Genomic DNA, 27224 nt, shown 5'->3' with positions numbered 1-27224 from the left:
TCTGCTGCCTCTCGGTCCTGCCCAAAGCTTCTTGTCCCGTTGCACAACACGAAGGTACCTTTGGTTCCCTTGCTCTGTGGCTGGGGCTTTCCCACTTCCCCATCCTCGCAGAAAAACTGGCAGAACTGGTTCTCTTAGGCTGAAACTAACCCACCGCTGGGCTGTGCTTCCACCTGAATAAGGTCATCACTAAAGTTTAATGACTAGCTTTGCTTCTGGTTTGCTGATCTGCAGATCTGTGACATAGATCTGTCAGCAAAATAGTGAGTTATACATATACTGAGGATGCATTGATACGGTGTCGTACTAACCAGAACTTAGAGCACACACACGCAGACGTGTTCCTCAGATTATTGTGGTAATAGCATTACTATATTAATAGAAACAAAGCACTCTGACTTTATTATAATTCAATGTTTTAATAGAATATTTTTGCATCTCAGACTAAATTTATCAAAAATCTGGTTCATCATCCATCTTATTACACCTTCCCTTGGACAAGTTTTTCAGTCTTGACCAGCTCTTGTTAATCACAAGTTGCTCAGAAACAATCTTACTTTAGTTTGCAGATACAGAAGACTGTGTATTATCTGGTCTTACTTTCTAGGTGTTTAATGCTTTCCTTAATTATTTTCAACATTCTTCACAGTTCTTTCTTGCGTATCATAGCAATTGTTTTTTCTGTCCGTATGATTAAAAGATGTAGTTCTTTACTCAAGTTCCATCTGACATCTCATGCCACAGTTTCCAAGAACCAGGATTGTTTCTGGAGTGTTTGCTGCTGTAATGTGCTAACCATGCTGACGTGCGGATTGTCAGTATTAGACCACAGGTTTACTTTTGCTTCAAATAAATGGAGCAATTTTTGCCTCTTGTGTTTGTTTCTTTTCATATAACTTGGACAATACTGTAATTGTCCATATTCAGAAAACTAGCCTGAATGTACAGTTGAACTTTGGAAAGTGCCTATGTAAAATGCCATCGTCTTGCTCAGCAAATCTGCGCCCTGTGTATATTTAGAACTAGACATGCTGATTTTTTACTTTGGTGGCACAAATAAATATCTGCTGGCTTGTTTGCTATCCAGAGTGAACATGTTGAAAGAGAGAGAGAGAGAGAGAGCAAAAAGCAAGCTGGATTTTGTTCCACCGTGTGCGTTGGAAGCAGATTCTCGGTGACATCTTTATAAACTTGCAGAGGTCAGTGGAGTTATATAACACATAACACTGAGTATAATTTGACCTGCAAGTCCTTAGTCATAGGTTGTGATGTAAAGGTGGAAAGAATTCAGCTCAGCTGTCAATCCGAGTTTCCAGGTTTGATGGAAAAAGCCCTGATATCTTTTTCACATGGAAATGGAGCATGTCTGGATAGGGGTTAGCGGGCGCTCACGCTGCCTAAGCTGCCTTCAGCAATGGTGCAAGAGCTGGGGCTTTGTAGTATCAATTAGAGGAGCTCTTGGGCGAGTGTCCAACGATGGCTGCATGTTTGGCACTCGCTTGGTCTCAATGAATGTAAAGGTGGCAGCTTTCAGGGCATATCAAAGTTTCACTTTCCTCCCCAAGGTAGTGGGCAGTGGCAGTTGTTTAGGGAGAGGGAGATCTGCTGGTCTTGGACTACATTTTTCAACTCTGTGAAAGGAGTGAAGACCTCACGATAAGTATTCTTTTAACATTTTTATGAATAAGATACATTTCTGTTGACATCAATGTACTGTAAAGCAGGATGCCTGTCAATAAGAAAGGACGTTGTGCCATTTCCATTTGTTCATATTCCATCTCTTGATAAGAAGTTTAAGTAGGTACCTCAGGAAAAAAAATGCTTGGCATGAAAGCTACTGAGTCCATTTCCATCCCAGGTGTATAGTCGCTAGTGCTACGCTGTTATACCAGATTGCTGCTTATGACATTTTTGCCTCCAGTTTCCAATGCCTACAAATGCATTCAGTCGCTGCTGTGTCATCAGTTTGCAGCCTGGGTGACCTTGGTAACCCAAAGCACCTGAGATCTCGTTGTCGCTGTTCCTGTCCCCAGCCTCACTGCCACGCCGGCTGCCCCCCTGCAGCCGGTCTGGCCGTGCCCGGGCTGGGTCTGCCAGCCCCCCTCGCTGTGCCAGCGCCCGCAGAGGATGTCTGCGAGCAGACAGTCTGCGAACGGGAGACAGACCCTAGAGGTTTGGCTGCTGGAAATGCAGCTCATTGCTCAGAGCGCAGGCTGCAATTAGTTGGACAGAAACGCATGTGCGACCACCTTATCCAAGTGTTTCCATGTTTCCTTGTAAATAGGCTGCATCTGTGCTGCTGCTTTCCAAGCTTTTGCATTCAGCCCTTTCTGTCTACATCTAAGCTAGACTGAGAGTTTTCTATGGCAAGGACCATCTGTTTATTTTTCAAATGCTGTGCATGCTGTCGGTCAGCGTTCAGTAAATCACACCATTTAAGTATATCCGTGACTGCTTTGATCTTCAAACTGGGTAGAGATAGCCCACCGAGAAGCTGGGGTGCAATGCAGACAGCACTAGGTCCTCCACTCGTCAAAGCGCTGACGCTCTCGCCCGACTCAGTTGCTAGCGATGTAAATTCTGAGGTGCGGGACTAGCTAGACTTGGACTGATTAAATAAACAGTGTTGCAAGACTGACGTGTGATTCTGCATATCATAATGCCTTCGCAGTTACGTTTGTCTTCAGGAGCTGATGCTTTTCATGGCTTCTAATTTCATTTCTTAACACTACTGGAAAAAACGTAGACCATTTCCTAGTTCAGAGGTTCTGTAAAACATTCCACTGATAACTTGCTGTGTATTTGTTGTTTTTATAGGGGAAAAAGTAAAAACAATACTTAAGGCATCAACAGCTCTTTAAGCAAAGAAAGTCCCCTTCCCCAACCTTAAGTTCAAACACAAGGACTCTGAAACGCACTGCAAGCTTGATTTAGAGCACTTTGAAGTCTCTAAGTCATAGCAAGCAATGCCTCCTTACCTGTTACACAGGGGAAAGAGGTTTCTTGTGTAAGTATTGCTCAAGGTACTGTTGTGTGCTCGAACCTCTTCTGATTTTTTTCAGCTGTTGGTTTGGACTAAGTGGGTGTTATCCAGCTCTACAAGGGGGAAAAACACTCGGTGGGGCATGCTGTAACAGTTTGTAACAGCTAGTTACAAAACCAACCAAACAAAATAACCCTCTTTACGAAAGTGTTACTGCTAATAAATCGTGGTTGTGGAACGCTGATGCGACCCCGGTGGCGGTTCGCGGGCACTTAAGGCCGTGCCAGGCTTCGCCCCCCAGCGCGTCCCGCTTCGCCCGGCAGCTCAGGGCTCAGGCCCCTCTTCGGGCCTGCTGCGGGCCGGGCGGCCGCCGGCGCAGCGCCAGGGCCCTTCGCACCCCGGGCAGGCCCGAGGGGGCCGCGCGGCCGCCGCAGCGAGAGCGGCCCCACCGCGACGCGCTTCGCCCGGCGAGGCGGGGCGGGAGGGCCAAGGGCGAGCGCGCGGGCTCCAGCGCAGGCCGCGGCGCCACTGCGGCCTCCGGGCCCGGCTCGGAGGCCGCCGCTTGGGGGGGGGGAGGGGGTGTTCCCGGCGTGCCCCGCGACCGGCCAAGCCACCGCGCGCGCCTCCTCCCCCAGCCAATGGCGCTGCGGAGTCGCGGGGACCGCCGGGAGTTGTGGTCCTCCCGGCGCGCCCACTATAAGGGGCGCCGCGGGGGGGGGGGGGAGGGGGCGGTGCCTTTCTACTTCCGGGCGCCGTGACGCCACGGCGGCTGTAGCGTGCGTGCGTGCGTGCGTGCGTGCGTAGCGTGCGTGCGCGCGGCGGGTGGGGGGAGGGCGGGAGGGTCGGACGGCGCGAGCGGCGGCGGCGGCGGCCCGCGGCGGGGCCTGGCGGGGCGCGGGGGGAGGTGGCGCCGCGGCGGAGCTGCCCGCCGCTATGGAGCCCGACTCGGTGATCGAGGACAAGACCATCGAGCTGATGGTGAGTGCCCGGCCCCGCGCGGCGCGGCACCCGGCGGCCCGCCCCCGCCCCGCCGGCAGGCCCGGCCCGGCGGCGCCCCGCGCCTCCGCCGCGGCCGCACAAAGGCGCCGCCGGGCCCCCCCGCCGCGAAGGTGACACCGCGCCGGCCCCGGCCCCGGCCTGCCCGCCCGGCCGCTGCAGCCCGGTTCCTGAGGGCGCGACGGGCGCTTTCACTGAGAGGGGCGGAAAGAAAATAAATAAAAAAAAAAAAAAAAAAGCCAAGGGAGACCGAAACGCGGAGCAAACCGCGCCCGGTGCGGGGGGGAGACGCGGCCGCGCTCCCAAAACTGAAACCGAAATGCTGCGGCGGGACGCGGCGGCGCCGGCCCGCCCCGGGGCCCCGCGGGGCTGCGGCATCCGGCGGCGGCCGGCGCGTGCTGCGGGCGCGGGGCTGCGGCGGGGCCGCCCTCGGCGTCGGCTTCCTTAACTCGCAGGCCGGAGGCTTTGGCTCCTCCGAGCGTGTCCTTGCCGCGGCCGCCGCTCTGCGCGGTGCTGTGCGCCTCCGCCGAGGTAACGTATGTTTTCCGGCAGCAGCTCCAGCAGTGAAGCTTTTACGAAATGCTCGATACGGCAAACGCAGTATTATCTAACTAAGCCTAAGTGGTGTATTTGTTATATCCCCTAATTAGCGTTTATGCCGCTAAATTCGGGTTAGTGGAGAGGTGGCCGGCTGGAAGCGGAAGAATGAGGAGGCTTTTTTTTTTTTTTTAAACGTAGGGAGAGCTTAGATCTCTGTAGCCAAATATTAGAGAGGAGTGTAGTTAGCTGCCTTCGGGGAAGAATAGAATTAAGTTTGGAACCGGGAGAAACTAGCAAGGATACTCATAAAAACACCTTCTGCTAGTTTATTTGTCAGAGCATAATTTACATACAAAATTCCATGCAGTACTGCAGAACGGTAAAATTCTAATATTGCTTTTGAGGCACTCTGAAGGTGTGTTGAGTTCAGTAGAGACATTAGAAGATTTTTTTTTCAGTCAATACAGTTTTTGTTAAACTACCTCATCTGAAAAACTTGAACTTTCTTTGAGTGCCTCCTCCTATTAAGAAGGAAAAATAATAATAATAAAGTTTTTTTTTTTTTAAAGTCGGGTATTCCTTTCATATTTGTTTCTGATCACTGAGATTCCTAGGTTAAAAGCTGCTCTTAATGAGCCTACTTTCTTGATCCCTATTGATTTAGTGATTTTGCACTTAAAAGTTGGTGTCATCAGAACTGTTTACATGTTAGGGGATTGCAGTGTTAAGAATAATGGCTGCTGATATCCGCGAAGGCATCTGTTACAGAACAAGTCGTTTACAGAAAAGATGTCTTTTAAATCTCAAATGTATAAAGTGAGTTCTAGTGGCTTTTCTCCTACCTGTAATGGCGGGTTACTAATGCTTTTCAGCCTTGGGTTATATGAGGTGCTAAAATAGAATTTGAGGCTGGAAGGTGTATTTGTCATGCAATTTCCTTGCTTACCTTTTGTAACCACTCTCCATTTTTAGAAGTCTGTTCTATTTCTGACCGTATTGCTAACAAACAGAAACAAATGTAACTTTTAAATACTGATAATTCTTGTACCCTCTGTTCACAGCTGATCCTGGAGAATGTGTTAGCATAAAGACAAATACTGGGGTTGTTAAGATGATGTTTATTCTACAGAAGGAGGTTTAAGAAACATTTTTACCTCTTTCATAAGAAATTCATAAATATAAAATTTTAATAGGATGAATAATGGATTTTGTAGGTTTTCCGTAGAAAATGGTACTTTGTAACAATGTAGCTGGTAGTTGAATTTAATTTCCTTCTTAGTGAAGGCTTGCGTAGAAGCACTAGAGTTTATTTTAAATGTTCCACTAAATTCATTCAAAGTTATTTGTAAATGAAGACATGACCCAGGAAGGTTTTGCGCTCTTATGTGTTGTAGAAGGTGAGATTTTCTGGAAGATTTGTTTAAATAAACAGAGCAGAAATCGAAGCAGTATTGATAGTGTGATTTCAGTATTATATGCAAACTCTTATATCAGTTGTTAATGTTAGTGGCAAACTTCCCTAAACCAGGGATGTTTTTAACAGGAAAGACTTCGGTGCTTTTGTGTTTAAGAATCTCTTCGTAAGAAAGAAGGTACAGAGGTTTGCTTACTAAAAGCTGGATGTTTTATGCATCTCTTTGATACAGAAGATTGTATTTTATGCACTTTTGGTACTCGATCACTTCCCCCCAATGCCAAGGGTGAATATCCAGTATATACAGGTGCAAATGTATGATGCAAAAGTTCTGAGGAGCAAACAATATAATCCTGAGTGACTGATAAACAAGAGGTAATGTGTCAACATGTTAATTACATGGGAGTTTCAGAACGTGATGTTCTAGCTCCAAACTGTTCCTTAGCTGGATAGATAATTTGCATTTATTTAAAGAAAAATCAGTGATGGAAATAATGCCGTTCTATTTTTAGCTGGAATCTGAGTGAAATATTTTAAGGTTTCAGAGTGGCAACTTTCATTTGCCATATGAAGTTTCAGCTAGTGTTCTGAAGTCACTGTATTTTTTAGGAGGGCTTAAGATTTTAGATAACAGCTTAAGATTTTAGATATCTTCTCCTGGTTTTGTAAATCATGTCATCTAGCCTTTTTAATGTTGTTAGGGTTTTGATCTTTGCTGATGAGCAATTGATCTAGTTATGACACTTCATGGCTTTCATTTGCTTATGGTTTCTATCGCTATAGGCAAGATACCCATTGCCTGTAAAAGTGGCTTCAAGAAGCACGAGGCCTAGAAATATAACGCGTACGTTGACTGCAGGGGGTACAGATTTAGACTAACAGTGTCTCTGACAGGGTTGTCATTAGTTTAGATACCTTAGTACTTGCACAGTTTTGGTTAAATGCTTTGTGTGAGTGGACTAATTATTAGAAAATGAGTAGTAATGAAGTAATCCAGAACAGATGGAGGAGCAGCTGAAACGGTTGATAGGGCTCTTTCTTTCCCTGTTTTCATTTTCTTTGTGAAATTGGATAACTGCAACCTTTTTGCTCTTTTAAAGAATCAAACTTTTTTTTTCCTTAAGGTGAAGTGCCAACAACAATGATTTGCAAAAAAAAAAATTTTTAACCTACAAATTCTGTATTGTGGAAAAAATCTGTAATATTCAGTTGCATCCAATGCATTATATGTATTTGTCTTGAATACTTGGTAAAAACCTTGTGTTTTGCACTTTATTAGAAAACTTCACTGAACCATACATTTGTTTTACCAGCAGGCTTTTAAAGTAGGGGATTACTAGCATCTTAGTTTACACTAATGTGGTTGTGAATGAATACGTAAGTAAGGAAAATATGGTCCTTATAAACAGGATAAAAAGGTACGTGTTTATGGGATGAACTGTGCAGTGTGAGATATGGATAGTATAAAAACAAGTCTTTTCCTCTCAGCCTCTTGTGCCCACCAGACACCTATTGGACATGATTACTGAAGCAGGAAGCCAAGTGTGTGTTAATATTCTCATTTACTGAGCTTATTATCATCTGTCTTTCTACTGTGTCCTTGATGTGCATGCTGTTCTACAAACACAGATCCCTGTGCTGCAGAGTTGGCAGTTTAAATTCAATATAATACTGCTCAGTGGTGGTAGCATGAAAGAGTTATGGAAAGACCATGCCTAGGAATAAAACTGACAAGCACTTGTTTACATTGTATTGTAATTTTTATTTAAATTTTATAAATTAAGTTAACTTATATTAAGTTTTTTTTAATACATATATTTTATATATATATATATGGAAAAAAGTCTTCCTAACGTACTACATTTACTCTCTGGAACAGCTGTCTCTCATGCGTGTCAAATGTTTAAGTTCCCCTTTGTAAATAATAAACAAAGAACTCTAATTGAGTATCTTACCAAAATTCTTTGTTTCTCTTGGTAGAACTTTGGTGTGAGCTGAGGGCCTTCAAATTTAAAAGGTAACAATCTCAGAATAAAGTGTTTCACGTAGAAATGCCTTAGCAGCAGCAGCTTCCTCAGTAAATCGTGCCAGTAGTACCTGGGGTTCCTTGGGTTACTGCAGGTGGAGATTTTGTCCCTGAACTATTTAAAGCCTTATAGCGCAAAGTAAGTCCTAGCATTCTGCTTAGAAACTAGAATACAACTGCTGTGTATATCTCAGTAGTGTTACAATGTTCTCACTTTTTTTTTTCCTTTCTCTCAGTTGTTGCTAACCAAGCAGGCAGCTACATTTTTTTTCCAAATGTTCTTAGAGTAATTCTTCAAAGAGTTTACTTTTGTGGTGATAGAGATACAGATGGACAATGATCATATTTGCATCTGAAACAAGGGAGGTACTGTTCTAGCTCAAATATGACTGTGTTTTGTCAGTAGTTCTTAGTCAGAGTCTGAGAGTAGATGGAAAACTAGCAAGATGTTTGGAAACCCGTATGTTAACTAGTTGTTTGCTCTCCTGCTGTGACAAAGCACAACTGATTTTGCAGTTATCTTTTCTAACCTTCAGTAGCTAAATTAGCAGAGCTGAGAGCTGCATATCAGATGTGCAAATAGGCAGCCGGTAGGATGCTGGATAGTTTCATGCAAAGGGGAAAAAGGCAAAATGACTAGAGTAGGTATCTAAAGAGGTGGTGGTTGGATGGCTGTTAGGAAGGTACAGAAGAGCCTTTGGGGCAGGGGATGTAAGATTTGTGCTGCTACAGGGACTGTCAGACTGACAGTCACACTTCAGAGTGCCTGTGAGAGGAAGGATGAGGATATAAAGCGAATGGATTGCTGCGACTTTGGCAGTGGTGCAGAAAAGGGGAAGGAAGAGCTTAAGAAAATGAATTAAACTAGACAACTGCGTTTGGAGCCAGCAGAATGGTGATGAAATGAGGGAAGTGGACAAAGAAGTGCGGAAAGCTATGCCTTTTGGGAAAGGGTTGGATGAAATAATAGAGCATGAGTGAGAAAATGGGACTGAGAAGGGATGTGGAGAATACAAAGATGCAGAACAGAGGTTACAAATTAAATTATCTGAAATACTGGCTTGTGATTATTATGGCAGCAGCCATCAGTTTATACAGATGAAGGAAAACTGCAGATGCTCCATTTGGAGGGAAAATTCTGAAACTAAATTGCCTTTAGTTGCGTAATGGAGGAAACTTATGGTTTCTTCATAAGACTAAAGGCTGGTGTTTCACCAAAGGCTTTTTAAATCTTGTTTGAGATACTGAGGTTCTTTGCCTCACAGTTCAGTTAAGTTTTCTCAGATTACTGATTATTCCAGCCTTTGCAACAATGCTGAGCAGGTAAGATTCAGCAAAGTCATCTTGTTGCCTGAAAAATACATATTAGCTTCCTGAGTTTGAGAGCTGCTGGATAGTTGCAGGGCAATGTGTTGCCTGTGAGCTCTGGTTTGGGACTGTAAGGTCCTGAATTGTGCTCATAAATCTAGTGTACAGGTGTTGCTGTGGAATGAGCTCACATCTCTGCAGGCACGCTGGTATGTGTACCAGCTGACCTCTCTAAAATGCTGTTGGGTTGGTTGCTCCTTTAAAAAGTTGTAAAATGCATGTGTGCCATTTCTGCGTTTCAGGCCATGTTGACTGTGTACCCCTTAAGCAGGGCTGTGAATGTTGCTGAAAACTTGGGTCACTGATAAGCGTTGCACCAGCATCTTATCAAAATAAACTAACCCGACTTATAAGCTGTACCCTTAGAGAGACCAGGGAACATTATTTGAAGGATGGATGTATCTTTTCATTTCATGTGTGTTTTCCAAAACACCTTCACTGCTTGTCAAACCAACTTGATGTATGTCTTTTGGTGCATTACGTTTTATTGCTGTAGAGTTTAGAGGTCATTGTTGCTTGGGCATTTTCAGTTTCATCTTAGATCTTGCTCTGCTGCTTTGAGTGCTTGTGCAGTAGCACGAGCTTTATGGGTTTAAAATGAAATGGATGTTGCAGCAAATGTGCCAATGAGAAGAATGATGCGTGGGAGAGAATAAGAGACCGTGGTTGTAAGAGTGCTGCTCTGTGGCGAGTCATTTATTGAAGAGAAATGAGAATATTTACGGAGTGGTTTAAACTAATGCTGATTAATAACAATACTTACATTCTAGCTTTTGTTTTCTATGGTGATGTTTTCTTTACACTAATGCCACTGTTTATGTTGTTATATAATCTGATTTTTTCAGTTTGATTTTTGTGGTATTGATAGCACTCTGTTGTTCAGAGGAAATCCACTTCTGGAAAATCCCTTCCTTTTCCAGTTCATAGGTGTATTTAGGTCTCAACGGTGTGATGTTTGACAGCCTACTCCATTTTCCTATACTACTTTCCACATGTTTCCCAGTGTGAGTAGTGCATGACCAAAACCAGATAGTGCAAAAGTAACCCAATGCCTTTTGTGTTTTACTAACAAAAAGCACTGACACTTTTTGGAAACTTAATTTGCTTCTAATACAGGCTAAATTAACAATGGGAGCATTTGAAGACATGTTGTTTCTTCCCTGCTTTCTTAATCCAGGGCCCCTCAGGAAGTTGCATCCCTGTACTTCTGCCTACCCTGAGATACTGAAGCTTTCCCTGGGGCTCAAAGAGTAGTTCAGCTTCCCGGGCGCATTTTGTACTGATAGAGATATGAACTGTAAGATGTAGGTAGGCACCTGTTGCTAGGAATAGAGACCAATGCACTTTCTGTGTAAATTGGTAACAGCTGTTGGGGTCAATTTTTAGCTGTGGCAGAGTTGCAAAACTTTGTTCTTTCTGTCACTTAGAGAAGACAACTGCATATTCAGTCTTACAAATTATGTGGCTGTTTTGAGCTTAATATCGTTGAGTTCTTGAATATTGAATTTTGTTGCAAGATAAGTTGTGACAACTTCTGTTGTTAGTCTTTTCCTGAGGTGTAAGTTTGTATGTCGAGATGGCTTGCGTGGTGAGGCTTTGTTCAAAACTTTTAGCCCTTTAAGGCATGCCAATTTAAAGATTACAAACAAAAATGTATACTGCTTTTTGAAAGTCTCTATTCAGGATCTGTTTGCAAAATTTGCAAAAATTCCTAACTTAAAATTACAGCTTGTATTTGACAGAGATACTTTTAAGAAATTCTATCTGGGCAGCAAAGGACTAATCAGGGAAACTTGATATTCGAGTAGTCTCCATCACTCCCCTCCTTCTCAAGAGAAAAATCAGATCTGCGTTGTAACACTACCAAATAACTTTAAGGAATGCCTTCATGGTGAAGTGCCTCTCCTAACATCCCACCGACTCTGCGGTTACTTAGCAAATCGGTGCTTTTATATAATTTTGATAGTGGTCTTGTTACTGAGCTGTGTTGTAGTCTTACACTTCTGAGTCGTATACCTTGACATCTTATCGCTTTACTTGGCAGCCTTATAAATCATAGATTGGACATACCATCAAACTTGAGTGCTGCTTTGTCCTTGAAGTGTAGTTCTATAATAGACTATTAATTTACCATTGATAAGCAGAAAATTAGCACATGATTTAGATATTCCTTTCTTCAGGTAGCTGCGGACAGTCAGACACAGCTGTACTCACTGGCACAACTACTTGGCCCAGCTGCGAATAGGGGCAGTATCTTCTGTCCTTGGCCAAGCTGCTTGTGTTTCAATACTTGGGACGCTGCTGCGGAGGCTAAAAAATGCTTGATTTGTTTTCAGAAGAGGCTGGTGAGGAAAGGAGAAGCGTGAGAGAACGTGGTAGCGTATTCTTCTGTGGATATTGCAGCATTATGTTTGAGAGAATGGTGCTGCTGTTAGGGGAAAATATTTTTTGGGCTGTATATCAAACTTTTTGACGGCTCACAGTCTAGTCTCTCTGGGCTATGCTTCCATAATTAGTTCTGTTGGATGCATAGTAGGAGCTTTCTGCAGACTCCATCTTCTCTTAGCTGTTACTGTTAAAGTTACTTAAACTAATTTAGTCGTTTTACACTCTGAGCGTACTACTGACAGCACTGCATTAAGTCATTTTTCATCTTGATCAGAGAGTAAGGAATGACTTTTCCTATCTCAGTCAGGAATAGTATAGCTTATCTTGCTCTCTCCTATTTCTAGATTTTTTTCAGAGCCACAGTGACACTGAAAATTTATTGAATTTTGCTATCATTCAGATCATGTGTCTTGAAGGTTCCATCTTTGTGCTGCTGGTACGTAAGGGAAGTCAGATCATCCCGAGTCAGGAAAAAGGCAAATAATTGCAATAAAATGCTTTAGAGCATGTGTGTGGCAAAGTTAGCAGACCTGTATGCTTTGAAACTGTCTGGTTTGAAAGCCTGTATATTAACATCCTAGCGGTTCATGGAACATGCTTGCGAAGTAGGAGCTGGTGGTTGAAGCTTTAGCGTACGCTTCGTGATTTGCCCTGTAGTTTCTTCTCCTCGGTCTTAATCTTTGCCAATTGAGCTGTTGCCCCTAAGCGTTACGGGTTGGTTGATTTGGGGCACGGGAAAGGGCAATTTCTTGTCTGTAAATCAGTTTCTCTGTCTTAGATCCACCAATCCGGTGACCCCACTAATCTAGTTGCTACTGACCTGGTGAAGGTGGATAGGCTGCCTTGTCTCTCTAACAGCGTTAGGAATACGTAATTGGGAGTTCGTTCAAGAAAGAAGTAGATACACCAAGCTGAAGATGATTGGCTGCTCTCTTTTAACAGACCAGTCTGAGAAGGAAACCCCATTCGAATCCCCTTTCATTCTGGATTGGTGGATCTGAAGCCCAGAAACAAAGTTTCAGGTAAGAAGCCACCCTGTACTATATCTTGCTGCTTCCGCTTAGTTGAGTTTGTCCGCAAATTCAGTACCTTGCTTTAACTGCTTAATGTCCCCAAAATACTAGAACGCACAAAGTTAGCTGCTGATGTGAGTTTAAAGTAAGAAAGGGCAAATTCAGTAATACGTGTGTACTTTATTAGGAAATTGCAGGTCTGCTCTGAAAAATAGATCTAGGAACATATGGCGAACTTGTCTCCTGTGGAGCTAGAAAGCAGTATCTCCAGGTACAGGGGCACTCAGCAAATGGCTTAAAATTCTTGCTTCTGAAAGGAGAAAACAGCCTTATGAATGACTTAGATCTTTTCAGTCAAGTTTAGAAAAATAATAGCTATCTGCTCTGATTTCTAGCTGTATTTTCTCATGACTTCATCAAAAATTTAGCAAAATTTTTCTAGTTGTTTGTATTACAAATTCCAGTGTTATCCTGTTGAAATGATGTTTTAAATTCTATTGTGGGCAGCGCTTGGAGTCAGCCTTTCAAATCCTTAATGAGATTTCAGCTTAAAGTTCTGTTTTAATTGTTTCCAAGGAACAGGTGAGCCAGCTGTAAGCCATCATTTTCAAGAAGCGCTTTAAAGTTATAACAGGCTTATTTCAGAGTAGGGGAGTAGACTATTTTGAGTAATCTACAGCCTACTACTTTGAGATTTTGAAATGGCTGTATGAGGCTGTGATATGTTCTCTTACAAACAAGTTGGTAAGGTATTTGTGTGCATTGGGAAGGAAAACCAGGTCACTGGCTGTTTCAAAAAGAATGACTTGCCTTCAGTGTCAGGTGTGAACTTGAGACCTAGACCTCTCCTACCACCCAGCTTTATTGCAAGTTAGTGCTTTAACAAACTTGTCAACTTGCTTCTAAAGTTCTCTTATTATAAAGCAGGTGCGCCCGCACAACTCCTTTTGATATTAATAACACTAAGCTGCTTGAGTCTTGCGTGTTCTCTTTTGTAGACAGCTATTAAAACAAATCTTAAGGCATCAATATTTAATATGCTGTAGAAGAAACTCTTGTAGGTGCTGTTGATAATATGTATTGTTTTAGCTGTGCATTTGTTTTGCTGGTGTGGTATTTTTTGCAAAAAATATACTTGAATTTAATTAACAAATATATAAAATTTATGCTTAGGCTACTGTTTCCTGGTTTGACTTTTTTTTTTCCCCCCTGACTACTTGAATTGTATTTGGTTAGGGTGGAGAAGTCTTGGGCATATTTTTTCTTTTTTTAGTATAATTTAATGCTTTCAGCGGTGAAAGTCTGAGGGAAATACTCATTAACCTTAGTCTGACACATTTCTTGCAGTCTCTTCTAATCCCAACTTGAATTTGTCCCACATACCAGTCAGGCTGTCCCTCGCCTTGGAGTTACGCTGCGAAATAAAATCTTCTCGTGGAATATTTGCTGTTCAGCGTGTGCCTTTTTTAAAATGAGGGGATGGGGAATCAGAAGTGAACCTGAAATCTTTAATGATGAAACCCGAAATGAGGAAATAACTTAAAATACAGTCAAAAAAGGGGAAGCTTAAATGTGTACTCCTCTTTTAGATAGCCAGCGTTATGATATTAAATACTATAATATAACTACTCTTTCTGAAACATGAAAAGGTCCTATTGAAGGCAGTAGTAGTGTTAAGTTGAACTTGAGTGCAAGTATATGCAGGTTGGAGGCTTAGTTCTGGTTCAGGCTTTGAATCTTACATTTTTTTAAAAGTAAAATGTAAGTCAACTTTCAAAGACTATTTAAATACTCTGTAGTTTTTGAAATGCAAACACTGAATGCAAATCTAACATTTTATTATGTACTAAGCCCAGACTTCATACACGAGTCTGATCAAATTAAAGTTCACACTGCCTTGTCCATACTAGATTTTTAGATCATGACAATGTTTTTGTTAGATTGTTAGCTCTCAAGGTTAATACAGAGAAGAGTTTGAGCCAACTCTTAATACCTTAAACGGGTTTCAGCCACATTTTTCCTAAGTGTTGAACTTCTTCACTTTGAGTTTCTACTATTTCAGTTGGCAGTTCTAGGTGTCTTTCCAGTGTTTCTTATAGTTTGTCAGCAGTGGTTTACTACTAGCAGGTGTGCTACTGTCCCCAGCTGTGTAGGGGACCCTTTTGCTTCTGCTGCATTAGAGGGTAGGAAAGACATGGCCATTTTTTATGTGGCATAGGATCAGTTAATGCAGAAAGGAATATCATGCTTTTGAAGTTTTGAAACTGTTGGAATTGGGATGTACGTACATGAAGGAAGTGAGGATTAATGTAAATACTGTGTATTTGGGGAAACATTGATCTCAGTTAACACTGAGTGACTTTGATATAAACGTGTTAGGATTTTCTTCCTAGTCTCTTGTATCCTCCTGAAAACAAGATACTGCATCTTGTGAGTCGTATCCTGATGAATAGATTATAATGGAGTAAGATTGTTATTTTATTCAAGGAAAGCATTTATAATCTTTTCTCTACTGAACCCATGTTCCTTTTGCAGCATTTATTTTGCTGTGGCAAATGTACTCTGATCTTCAGGAGCAGAACGGGCCTGCATTATTGATCACCCTTCTATGAATTCGTTGTCCTATGTAGAACAACTGCGTGGTAACGAGGAGAACTTGTCTGATCAAATTATTTCTCATTTGTCTTGCTTTAAATGTCCTGATTTCTCACTTAGCGTTTTTCCCCAAATGCAAGAGGCTTATGTGCAGATCTTGAATGACACCTGGGAGGTGGTATCATTGAGCAGATTTTGTTGAATGCCATCGTTTATCTAAATAGAATTTTCTAATGGAAATGAGACTCAGCTATTAGTTGCCTATTTTTTGAATGATATAGTAACAATAAAAAAAAAACAAAAGCATTTTAGAAGTTAAGATATGTTTTGCTATGCTGCTAATACTTATCTTTGAGAAACTCACTTTTACATTTGTAATTCATCCCAAGTACAAAAATGGAAGAATAAATTAAATTGTTTTATAAAGACAGCTTTCTTGACTTGAATGTAGCCATTCTTAAATCAAAGCAGAACACGTATGTGAAACTTCATGTACTTTGGAAATACTTTGTACGAATGATGCTCGGACTGCCTTCCAAATTGGACACTCAAGTCTGTATGTGAGATTGCATTTTGTACGTGGAAAAGGTAGTGATGTGATGCCGCTGATTCAAACTTGTATGGAGCATGTAAATACACTGCACCTCTCAAGAGACAAGCTGGTTTTGAAATGAAAATGGGAACAGGATAAAGTACTACTATTGGTCTGCCATAAATTATTTTGTGTTTTAGAGCATCTCAGTAGAGGTACTAAAAGTTGTGCCAAAATGTGCAGCATAATGAATGTATTCTGAAGCCATGCCAGGCTGTCACTTGTGGAACGCGCTTATTTGTGTTACATGCATGCCCCACGCTTAATTCCTGCTATTATCGATACAGTTCAATGACACTTTTACTTTTCCACTTCTTGCAAATATTCAGAGTGCTTGTTCCAATTGCCTAGCTGGTGCAACACTGTTCTGCTTATCAATATTTTGAATGAATCACTTAAGATAAAAATGCCAGGTAAGATCTGGATGATATCCCAGCTAGCAAAGGGGGATTGAGTTTGAGTAGTTGGCAGCTATTCCCTGCTGAGTGTAAAATAATACTGAAGGCCTTTGAACAGTGTTATTGCTTTACAGTCTTTCTGTCTTATTGTGGTTAATGCTGATTTTTGAGAAAAGACGACCTGAGCTTAATATTAAATTGGCCTGGTGATCATATTTCTTTCAGAAATGGTCATACTGTCCCTAAGCTGGTTTGCTTTTCAGAAAGCCCTTTTTGCAGCATTGAATCTGACCTACCGGTGGATGTCTCTGCCTTTCCCAGATACGGGGAGCATTTTAAGTGATAGCAGTTACCCCAGGGGTCTTAACTTTTCAGTATAATGTGCTCATAACTGATACTTCCTCCCATTTTTATTATGTGGGACCAGGCCCAAACCAAAGTAAACTGAACAGTGAATTATAGGTGCTGAACAGCCTATTAGTTTCTTATAGCTAAAAACCTGAAGAGAATTCAGAATGAAGGTTTAAATTTTTTGATTATACCTGATTTTGCCAAAACCCAGAACATAACTAAGCTTTCTGAGGAACTGTTTTGTTGTCACAAGAAATTTGGGAAAAGCATTTCAGGCTCTAGGATTTATAAGCCTGAATAGTTAGGTTCTTACGTTTAATTGCATTTTTTACTATAAGCTGCATAAGCAAAAAGTATTTGTGAAAAGAGTGAATTGATTGCATTGCAATGGTCCTTGAAAAATTAAATAAATTGGATTCTTCATTTGTTTTATTGTATTTTTCTTCGATAGTCAAAATCCTCTCCCCCCCCCCCCAAAAAAAAAAACAACAAACAACAACTTGATTGGTCTCCATCTAGAAACTCATTACAAAATGATGGTGGTACTTTTGCTTTAATAACAGAATTTCTCAAACTGTAAACATACTACTAAATTTTGCTTCCTTAAATTATCTTGCATAAGTAAAATGTATGTAGTTTTGGTGGAAAAATCCTGAGGTCAGAATTTTCATACTTTATAGACCTTGCAGGAATAAAGCTTTTGGTAATGCAAATGTTGATATTCTCAACTGTGACATTGTAATATTTCCATCACTGGATATGAAGCGTGTATTAGTTCCATTAGGAACACAGGCCGTAATCTGTATGCCTTTCTTGAGCTAATTTGAATAAATTGGTGATTTTTTTTTTTTGGAGGGGGAAAAATTTTGTAAAAGGTTTCTGTTTGGAGGTAACTTTTAGTTTTGAAAGCACCTAAGCCAAAAGTTACTTGACCTTTTACATTGCTTTCACAAAATAGCAGTGTTGCACACCTATAAAGTCTGGAATGAATGAAAAATGTAGGCACTGGACTGTTCAGGGGAAGAGACTTTTTACCTCTATCCTAAAGGATATTACTGACAAATCTGTTAGTTATTACAGGTAGGAACACTGCTGCATGTTTTAATATTCATTAAAGAATTTCTTAGCATCTGACATTAAAGTCATTGAAGCGTATTCCTCTTTTTACTGATATTACTTGGAATTTATCGTGTTGGATCATGAGGTAGCAAGCATTTGTATAGGTTTCTCAGATTTGCAATTTAAGATTGAAGCTTAAATCTTGAAATGCAGTTCCTGAGGTTGGAAAAACCAAAGCAGTTCTTTGTGTATAGAATCACAAATCACCTAATAAATTTATTATCCTCTCAAACACAAGGCATCTGCAAGATCAGCAAAGTAGTTTCTGCATTTGATTTTCTCTTTATTCTTTCACTGCTGTTCGCCCCTTGTTCCGAGCTGGAAAGCCCCTCTTGCATCCTTTTGCTTGCCCCTTCCTCCCAAGTAGCACGTTTAGATGAACTAGCACACAGCTTCCTAACTGAGCTGACTAAAACGCTGCAACACTGTTTCATTCCTTGAAACCTGAGTTTTGCTTGGCCTCGTCTTACCCCGGGCGACTCCATTGCCTGCCGGTGCGATTGAGAGCAGTTGCGCTTGCAGGTTGAGTATTTTGCCCACCAGTCAGTGACTTTGCCAGTGCTTTTTATACCCCGCAGTGAAAGTCAGCTTTGCAAACTGTCACACTCTGCTCTAGCATCTCCCATTTTTTGTAATCTCTTCTGTAGCATTTCCAGGCTTCTGATAACTTCTACTGATATCTGCGGAGGCTTGTGACTTTAAATAGTAACTATTTCCTGGAGTTGTCAGAGCTTGCTGCGACTTCCTCCATGCTGGCTGGTCCACATGGTCCTGTTCTTCACATGCAACACCCAGTGCTAATTTACGATGCTCCTCACGCAGACAGGTTTATTACTGTGCGTTTCCAGCGGATTTAACTGCTGCTGTTAATGCTGCGCTAGCTGGGCGCAGAATGGCTGAACGGTGTCAAGTGTCTGAGGGAAAGTCGCTTCTAATTGCGTAAGTGTTGACTTCCTAAAGCTTTTTCTTTTCTTTTTTCCCTGTTTTCTTTTTTTTCCCCCTATTGTGTGGTTTTCTCCTAGATGATGTAGATATTTGTCCACACAATTTATTATATCTGCTTTACTGGCGACTTGAATCGAGATCTCTAGGAAGCAGTTGCCTGTAGTGAGTTAATGTAATACACTTTCCTCTTCGTTTTCCCTTTCTCAATCTTTGCTTTATAGTGTTACAACTCCCTGAGATCCTGTTGAAAGGGAAATGGAAAGTGAGAGCCTAGGTCAAGATTCTTGTTACTCAAGAATTAAAACTCTTTGCTGCACTGCTATGCCTCCATTTATGACGAGCAGCTCCCGTGCAGGCAGGGTCAAGAAGTAGCATGTCAGTGAAGCACACAAATATTTGCACATTCCTGTTGTAGTGTGAAGTAGAATGCAATATTTAATTTGTAGTATTGTGCAATATCGTTGCTACAGTTAAGTGTCCAGTGTTTTTATAAAACCTTTTATTCAGGGTTTCGTAATACCATGGAAAAGGTTTTTGTGTGGCTTAAACTTGGCATGGAAATGACCTCTTTGCCTAATGTCTTTGAATTAAATTAAAAAACTGTTCTTAAGTTACCCATATTTCTCTTCAGGTTCTTAATATTCAGCTTATTTAGCTAAAGTAGTTCCTAAAACCAAGCACAGTCTGATAACTTAAAAGAATGATTTTTAACTTATAATTTGTGGACCCCTAAAGTCCGGTTGTGGTCTGAAAAAGTAACTGAGAAGGCTGTAGATATAGATTCATTACACATGTGGTTTTGTATGGCTTATTCAAAATTCTTAGGAGGTAAGATTGTTTTTCTTGATCAGTGATTTTTTTCAAACTTTTTTACTTAGTGATGTGAGCAAAATTTAAATTTTCTTACTGTGCCTAATGTGTTTATGAATGCAAAAACTTGCTTGGGCTTTAACAAATATCTGCAGGGATGCACTGAATTACGATGGTTCAGTGTTGTGGAAACACCATTCAAATATGGCCCCAAATAGGTCAAATAATTAAATACATTAGAAAGGAAGTTTCCTGAATTATATACATTTTTCTTCCCTGAAGCTGAGCTGTAGATTGTCTATGCACATTTGTTATCATGACTGTTAGATTTGAAGAATACATTCTGTCTTTCCCTCAGAGTATAAAAATCATTTTTGGTGTCTGTTGAAATTAAGATAGTTTCTCTAATGTAAATACAACAATTCTAAGAATTAAATTTCAAGTGTATGTGGGGGGGTGTCAAAATAAACTATTGCAAAGCAATTATAGATAAACCAGATTAATGACTTGGTACCTAAATGAAAAATAACATTTCTCCAAACTTTAAATACGAATCTTTTAATAATACAAGATTGTATGATTTATTGAAGGAAAAACTAATGCAATTTAGCATTATTATTTATGTATCTGTACACAAGGTTTATACACCTACTAATTGCATTGCAAATACGTAATGCAAAACATCCGTATTTACTTGCAGCCCTCCTACAGGATCAGTGGAGAGAACTCGAGTGTGTGTTTGGTGCTGCTAGGGTCATTCTTGTCCTCTTTTTGCTTTATAATTTCTCTTTAGCACAGAGATGAAAATCTTAAGCTTTCTTTTCTTCTCTTCATAAGATCTGAAATAAAAGAGAGGTTTTAACCTCTTGGGTTGGTCTGGTTTCCCTCCTTCCCCTCGTTACTGGCACAATAAATGCTTTTCCCTGAGTCCTCACCTGTGGTTATTCTGCTTTTAACTTTGCTATGTGTGTGGGTTTTTTTCTTTCTTTTAATGATTTGGTATTTGTTATAACTAAATTGGAAGCCTGTGTGAAAAATATTAAAAAACTAAGTCTGTGCCAAATTTTCGAGCTGGGTTTACATGCTGCTTGACAGGGAGAAACTAAATCCTTTTCACTTGCCTTATCTGATCATTATATAGTGTGCTATTGTGTCCGTAAAGGGAACCGTGCAATAATATCGTTGAACTATGAAAGGGTTTGGGACTCTGTCTGCCTCAAATTTCTTCACTTAAGCAAAGAGACAACAAAAGATTTCCAAGCTTTTCCTGACTTCCTGTGGCAGCAAGCTGGAATCTGCCGGTTAACCGTGGCTCGCTCTTGCTTGGGTGGTGTTAGGAATAATAAATATAATTAGGGTACAATTTGGCTGTTAGGAGATGTGCAGCTGATACTGTTTAGGGTGTTTTCTCCTGGTAACTCATGCGATCAGGCTAGCATGCATCTTAACGAAGCACAACTTGGTCCTGCAATCTGAGCTTAGCTAGGGGGTGTCGCTCTTTAAAAATACTTTCTTTTTTAGTAGTATCAGCCTCCCAACGCATAGGCTGTGACCTCAGAAGTTAACATACGTGATAAACAAGAAGGCTTCGCTGTCGGTCTAACCAAGCACAAATTGTTTGAGAAATCGGAGCCAGTGAGGGGTGCCAGGCCTCAATTAAAGCCCCCCCCGGCTGTACGCTAAAGCCTGACCTGGTAATGAAAAGCCGCTGGGCTTCGGCTCCCCCGGGGGGGCGGCAAAAGCAAAAAGCCCGCGCGTCGGCAGTCACGGCGCGGGGCGCGTCGCTGGACCGGGGACCCCGGCTGTGACAACCGTGCTGCGCCCTGCAGCGAGCTGCAGCGGTCAAGCGGGCGCTGGAGGCCGGCAGTCGCCAAGCAGGAGAATCGGCTCCTTCCCCTGCGCGGGACAGCGGCCCGGCGCCCCTTCCGCCCCGCATCTTCAGCAGCTGTTTCACCCTCGGCCGCTAACTTGTGATTAATGTAGCAATACCGTAGCTAAGTACCCACGTTAACGTACTAATGAGTTGCCTGCGTGAAGTGATTTGTTGTGGCATCTAACTGCTTCTTCTCTTCCTTCCTTTTTGTCACCCTGCAGTGTTCTGTGCCAAGGTCTTTGTGGCTAGGCTGCTCCAACCTGGTAGAGAGCATGTGCGCACTGAGATGCCTGCAGAGCATGCCCAGTGTCAGATGTCTCCAGGTGCCTTTCTTCTTTCTTGTTGTAAATGTTATGCGTATGCTGTTGAACATTGTTAAACGCTCAGGACTCTGTTTAATCAAATTGTTAAGTCTGCTAAATGTTTGTTGTGCCTCCTTTTCTGACATCCTCTGCTTAACTATATCGCAGGAGGGAATCCTAAGCGGGCTCTCTGTCCCGAAGGCTCTTCTCGGTGGGAGGGGCGGTGTGAGCTTGTGTGTTTTATTGCCTGTTTACTGACGTTGTGATATAAGTAGCATAGTTGTGCATGTTGCCTGCTACATTTTGCTTTCTCATTTAATTAAAAAAAATATATATATATAGCATAATGAGCTTTGCCATTTCTCTTAACAATTGCAATGAACTGAATAGCCTATTATATTTCTGTGATTTAATGTAGAAAGGATAAGCTTTTTATTTTTTTTCTTTTACTAAGTGTGCTCCTGGTTATAGCATTGCATTACAGCCATTGCGCATGTTTGAACGCAGAAGAGTTAGCATGGAGTCCTGGAGCATTTGGGGTGATTCTGTTAACTTAGCTTAACTTTTTAAAAGTTAAGAGCTAGGGGTGGGGGCTTGTTCTAAATAGAAGACCACTAAATCTCAAGTTCGTTGTTGTTTTCTTCCAGTAAACTGTGTAAGCCGAGCCTGTGTAGTTTATAGATGGGGGAAAACTGCTATTTCTTTACTGGTGTGGGTGGGATTGAAAAAGGTAACTAATACAAGGGAGATTTTTATACCAGTTAACAATTTTGAACTCCCAGGATATTTACTGTGGAAAATAAATGCAGAACATATGTAGTAACTATGTGGCACTTTGTGAACTTTCTGAATTTAATGTTTTTAACAGAACATAATTTATTTTTTAATATTATTATCTTTTCTAACACAATAGCATTATTCAGTGGTTCAGTCTTTCATATGTACAAAACGAATACTTAGAACAAATTGCTTTTGTGAATGAAAACTTCAGCAGGTTGAGTTTTGTTTAAAATCAGTCCACTTCAGACACTGGATAACATGAATGTCTTGTCTTGGTGACCTTTTATTGCAAAACCTTTCCTCTTGCCTGCAAAATGCTGCCACTTGAGTTCTGGCAGATTTGAGATTCAGTATTAACTTTCAAAGTTTCTTTTAAACTACAAATATGCTTTTCTTCTTCTGTTTTGTTCGAATGCTTTAAGTTTTCAATTTTGAAATACTATTTAAAGAAAAAGATTTAAAAAAAAAAGCCATGATCAAGATAAGTGTGTGATGGATGATACAATTTGTAGAAATCGGCACTAAATCATTACCAAATAATGATTATAATAGACAATTATACTCATGACAGTTCAAGTCACTGGGATTGGTGCCTGTCTTGGGAGTATTTATAAACTAGCGCTAATATCAGACCTTTCTGCTCTCTTTCCTTGATCCTCAAAAGATACCATCCCATTGGAAAATGACATTTTTTTGTCGGTGGGAATTCTCACATTTTTTCTCCAGGGACCTGATTTGTTGTCAATGGCCAAAGAGCATCTCAGGATTTTTCAGCGAGCGATTATAGTTGTTTTCAGATGGATAGTGGTGTTGGAAATAACAGGTTGGATGGCGTCTAGTGGGATGAGCTAGTAATCAGTTCAGGGCTGGTTCATGAATCCTGGTGAGTGACGTGAGCGTTGGAAGCAGTAAGCTTGAAACTGCCGCCACCTTACTGTCGTTAGACTGGTCTTTGGGGCAGACGCAAGGCTGGCATCCTTGGCTTTTTGGTTAATTTTGTTACCTCCTTTCTACCTGACCTTTGGATTTGTCACTTATCCCTAACCATACTAAACAGTTTGACTCTTTGAGGCTAGGAGCAGTTTAAATGGTGGTTGTGTATCTTGGTTTCATGGACCACGAGTCCTGAGCAGGACCTAGCTGCTGGACCCCCGTGCAACGAATGTCGAAACGAATGGTCAGTCTAGACGACGTCCTAATAAGCTGGCGAGGCTTGTGTCGTTTCAGATACTGGACTTGGGAATTGCAAGGGCTCTTCGCTGGCGAGTCTAAGAACCTCAGGGCTGCCCCCAATTTCTTATAAATCAGCTGGAGATCGGAAATTTCCCATCAGTCAGCACATAATGACAAATGAACCAAGTTTTCTCCCCAAGTTGACTTTTTATTAAACCAGTATTATAAACAGAAAATGCATACAAAATATTCAGTGGAAACAGGTGATAGTAAATCTATTATAAGCCATTTTTTTCCTGTTGCAGTATCTGTCACTAGATACATAGTGGTTGTATACTTTAAATTGAACAGGTGAACCAGGCTGGGCAGTACATTAATTTATGCAGAATACGTTATATTCCAGGCTTCTTTGGTATTGATTACAGTATAAAATACAAAACTATGTTAATAAGCATACTGCTTTATACACAGGAGTTTGGAAACCTGTTATCACACAGATGTTGCATCATCTATAATTAAAAAACACAGCTAATGAAGCTGTTACGTCTGGAAATGTGTCACATTGAAAGATTTCTCAAGCATAGGGATGTATATTGTTTTCAGGAGCTACTACAGGTCTTTCAGCTTTAATGAAAACCCAAATTTGCAATACCTGTCAATTTGTGTAGGCTTTTTGCTGCAGGTGCATGTAGAAATATAGTTAAAAATATTCTGAGAATATTATGTTAGTAACAGTTAAGAGTTAATAAATTTCATTACTAAAGTAACATTTCTGCAAGAATGATCACATTGTTCAGGTTGGTGGAGTTGCTTTGAATTCTTTGTGCACGGAAAGCAACAATTTTGTGTATCCAGCCTGTTTTCTGTCGGGAGGTTTCAGCGTGTAGGAGTTTCACCCTGGCGCTTGGTGCCTCTCTGCACGTTGCAAGCCTCGGGTGTTTCTGCTGACCCAACTCTCCCGCTCGACTGCTTAGGGAATGAACTCGGCTTACTGGCCCGAACAGATACCTGCGTAGCAGAGCACTGGGTAAGGCTTGGGGAGCGAGCGTTGTTGATTTTGATCTGGTTCTGAAATACAGGGGTTTTGGAGAAGTCTGATTTTGTAGAACTGCAACCAGGAGTAAGAGTTTTTGAATCTTTTAGAAGCATCTGTGTTGTTTTTTTTAAGTGGTTCTCCTTTCAGGCATGTAACTCAAATACTGCCCTAAGGGGAACCTGAAAATGAAACTGAGGCCAGCTGTCCCCCCCCCCCCCACACACCCCTTTTTCCTTCTTTTTTTTCTTTCTTTTCTTGACACTATGACTGGCCCTTCCTTGTTTTCTAAGCTATGAGTCCACATGTAAAGACAGAGAGAGCAGATACACTAACAGATCTCTGTTCCTTAGCACACATTCAAACAGAGTAATGATGGTTAATAGCAGGTTTAAGAGGGGAAATAACGGAGGCCTTCAGTTCAGTGCTGCACACGAGAGCTACCTGGGTGATTCCTGTTTGTGTTGTATGTGTAGAGCAATTAGTGTTTAGCCCAGAGTGAGGGGGGGAAAAAGTCTTCAATTTGAAGCAGAACTTCTGCAGGAAGCTTTTATTGAATCTTAGCCCTTTTCAGAATGTTTTGGCTTCGAGAGTAACCTAAGATCAGCCTAAAAGAAGAAAGCAGATGTTAGGTTTACTCCTACCTTTTCACAATACTATTAGCATTCATAAAACTTTACTAGGATCTTTTAAAGCCAAGCCGTAACGTTTGAGCAAATATCCTTTGATGCCAGTGGATGGGACTGTAGTATTCTAGTTCTCTAGAACTAGTTATTCTTTGTAGTCCGTGCTCTTCTCACGCAGCAAAATACTTGCTTCGTTTCTGGAGCTTACTGGAGAAATGTCTACTACCCTCTCCGTTCTGTGAGTGAGCGGGGAGAAATGTGTAGTTTATTAAAACAGACTAATTGCCATTTGTAGTTCTTAATCTGCTCTCCTCTGTTTCGATTTTCAGCATATTTAGCATTATTTAGAAATAAAGTCCTTGACACTTAGTATCACTTAATACCTTAGTATTGAAAGACATGTTAAATGACAGTTCATAATACTTAAAAGTACTATAGATTTTGAGGCCTTATTTTTAGCTACTTAACTTGAATGCTGTTTTGTCCCAAAGGGCTTCCCATTTTGATCACACTTAGATTCAAGGGAGCGCTGTTTTCATCCTTTCTTTGATAAGCATTGGCTGCAAGATTAAAAGCATACTGGTCTCTTAGGTGTTTGCAACTTGTACTTGGAGGAGCTGGTTCCATTACTGGTTGTGTAATGCAACAGCAGGAGCTCTTGGAATTTTGCTTCCACCTTAGGAAGCTTTAAGGTGATCTTGAAAATATTTTATAATGCTGATGTGGGAAATAGCTCCAGCAGGCCTGTCACATAAAGGAAAACATCCGTTTTTCTTAGGTCTGTATATAAACCTGTCCAGTTTAAACTGAAGAATAATCATTAAGCAACAGAAGTTAAGTACTCAAATGTCTCTATTTGAATAATCTCATAATGTAGGATGTGATGAAATAATGCTTGGGGAATAAATTATTAGATAGACATAATGAAATTAATCTAGTAACTCAGTCTTACTCAAACAACTTATATTCAGTTACTTCTTTGTTGACTTTTTTTAAGAAATCATAGTGCATCTCTTCTAAAATGGTTCAATTTTTTTTTTGCCTTTTTTATCCCCCCAACCATGTTGTGTTTTTTCTCTATACCTTTCAATTATTGCATTTAAAATTCTCATCTTAATTGTATTTAATGTTCTGGTCTTCGTTTGATGCTTGTGCATGCTGTATGTAGCTTGGAAGCTTTGCTAGAACACTGATTCATTACACGAACGCTTAACGCTTCACTGCCAGGGTGGGTCCCCTCTAAGAAGTCCACTTGTTCCACCAGAGGCTGGATCTTGCAATGCGTTCCCAAGGGCTTTCTCAAACTTGAAACTACCCTGACTCCTCCTCGGCTTCACAGCCTGTTCATCCAGCAGTCAGCAGGCTCAAAATCATGTTCCTCACCTATTCTTTTTCTTTGACTTTTGCACGATGGGGTCTCCAGTTGCATGCGCTTTCCTTGCTCTGTTTTCATCCCGACGGTACATGTCCTGATGTTGGGCAGGCCACAGGAAAGTGGCATTGACTCAGATCTTGCCAGTATTTGTTCCTGGTCATAGATTAAGACACGAGTATATTGATTTACCCTCCATAACTGGAAGCTGTCTTCACAAAAACGTAGTCTTAAAAGCTTTTTAAATTGACTAATACATAATTTATTACTGTTCAGAAGAACTTATTTTGCCAATGGCAAATGGAGTTATGAAGCATTAGTGTTTTAGTATTTATTTTCTACAATAATATTCCCTGCAAAGGAAATTTTTTCTTAGCAATAAGAAATCTCAGCACTAATACTGCTGAACTAGGACACAAAGGAGAAAGAGTTTAACCTTCTATTTATTTATTAATAAGGTGCAATTTAACTTGCTTAAGTTCCTGTGTGCTCTTCTTTACTGCTTTTGAGCTTCTGTTGCTTGATGT

At 41.0% G+C, this 27224-nt stretch overlaps 1 protein-coding gene across 4 annotated transcripts in view; it reads left to right on the top strand.

Moving 5' to 3' along the window:
* Positions 1-3864: 3864 nt before the first annotated feature.
* FBXW11 (F-box and WD repeat domain containing 11) overlaps positions 3865-27224 on the top strand; it is a 78471-nt gene continuing 55111 nt past the window's right edge. The window contains exons 1-3 of one of the 4 annotated variants that reach the window (XM_067305122.1): positions 3913-3961; positions 12658-12737; positions 21633-21734. In XM_067305122.1, coding sequence (XP_067161223.1) covers positions 21684-21734 — 51 coding nt within the window. In that variant the 5' untranslated portion in view covers positions 3913-3961; positions 12658-12737; positions 21633-21683. Of the gene's footprint in view, positions 3962-12657; positions 12738-21632; positions 21735-27224 lie in introns of all 4 variants that reach the window. The other 3 variants (XM_067305121.1, XM_067305124.1, XM_067305123.1) reach the window with 3 other exon arrangements.

Source organism: Apteryx mantelli, chromosome 14 (assembly GCF_036417845.1).
Source record: "Apteryx mantelli isolate bAptMan1 chromosome 14, bAptMan1.hap1, whole genome shotgun sequence".
Taxonomy (NCBI): Eukaryota; Metazoa; Chordata; class Aves; order Apterygiformes; family Apterygidae; genus Apteryx; species Apteryx mantelli.
The sequence above is the reverse complement of the archived record's forward strand: the minus strand, read 5'-3'. Positions and strand labels throughout refer to the sequence as shown.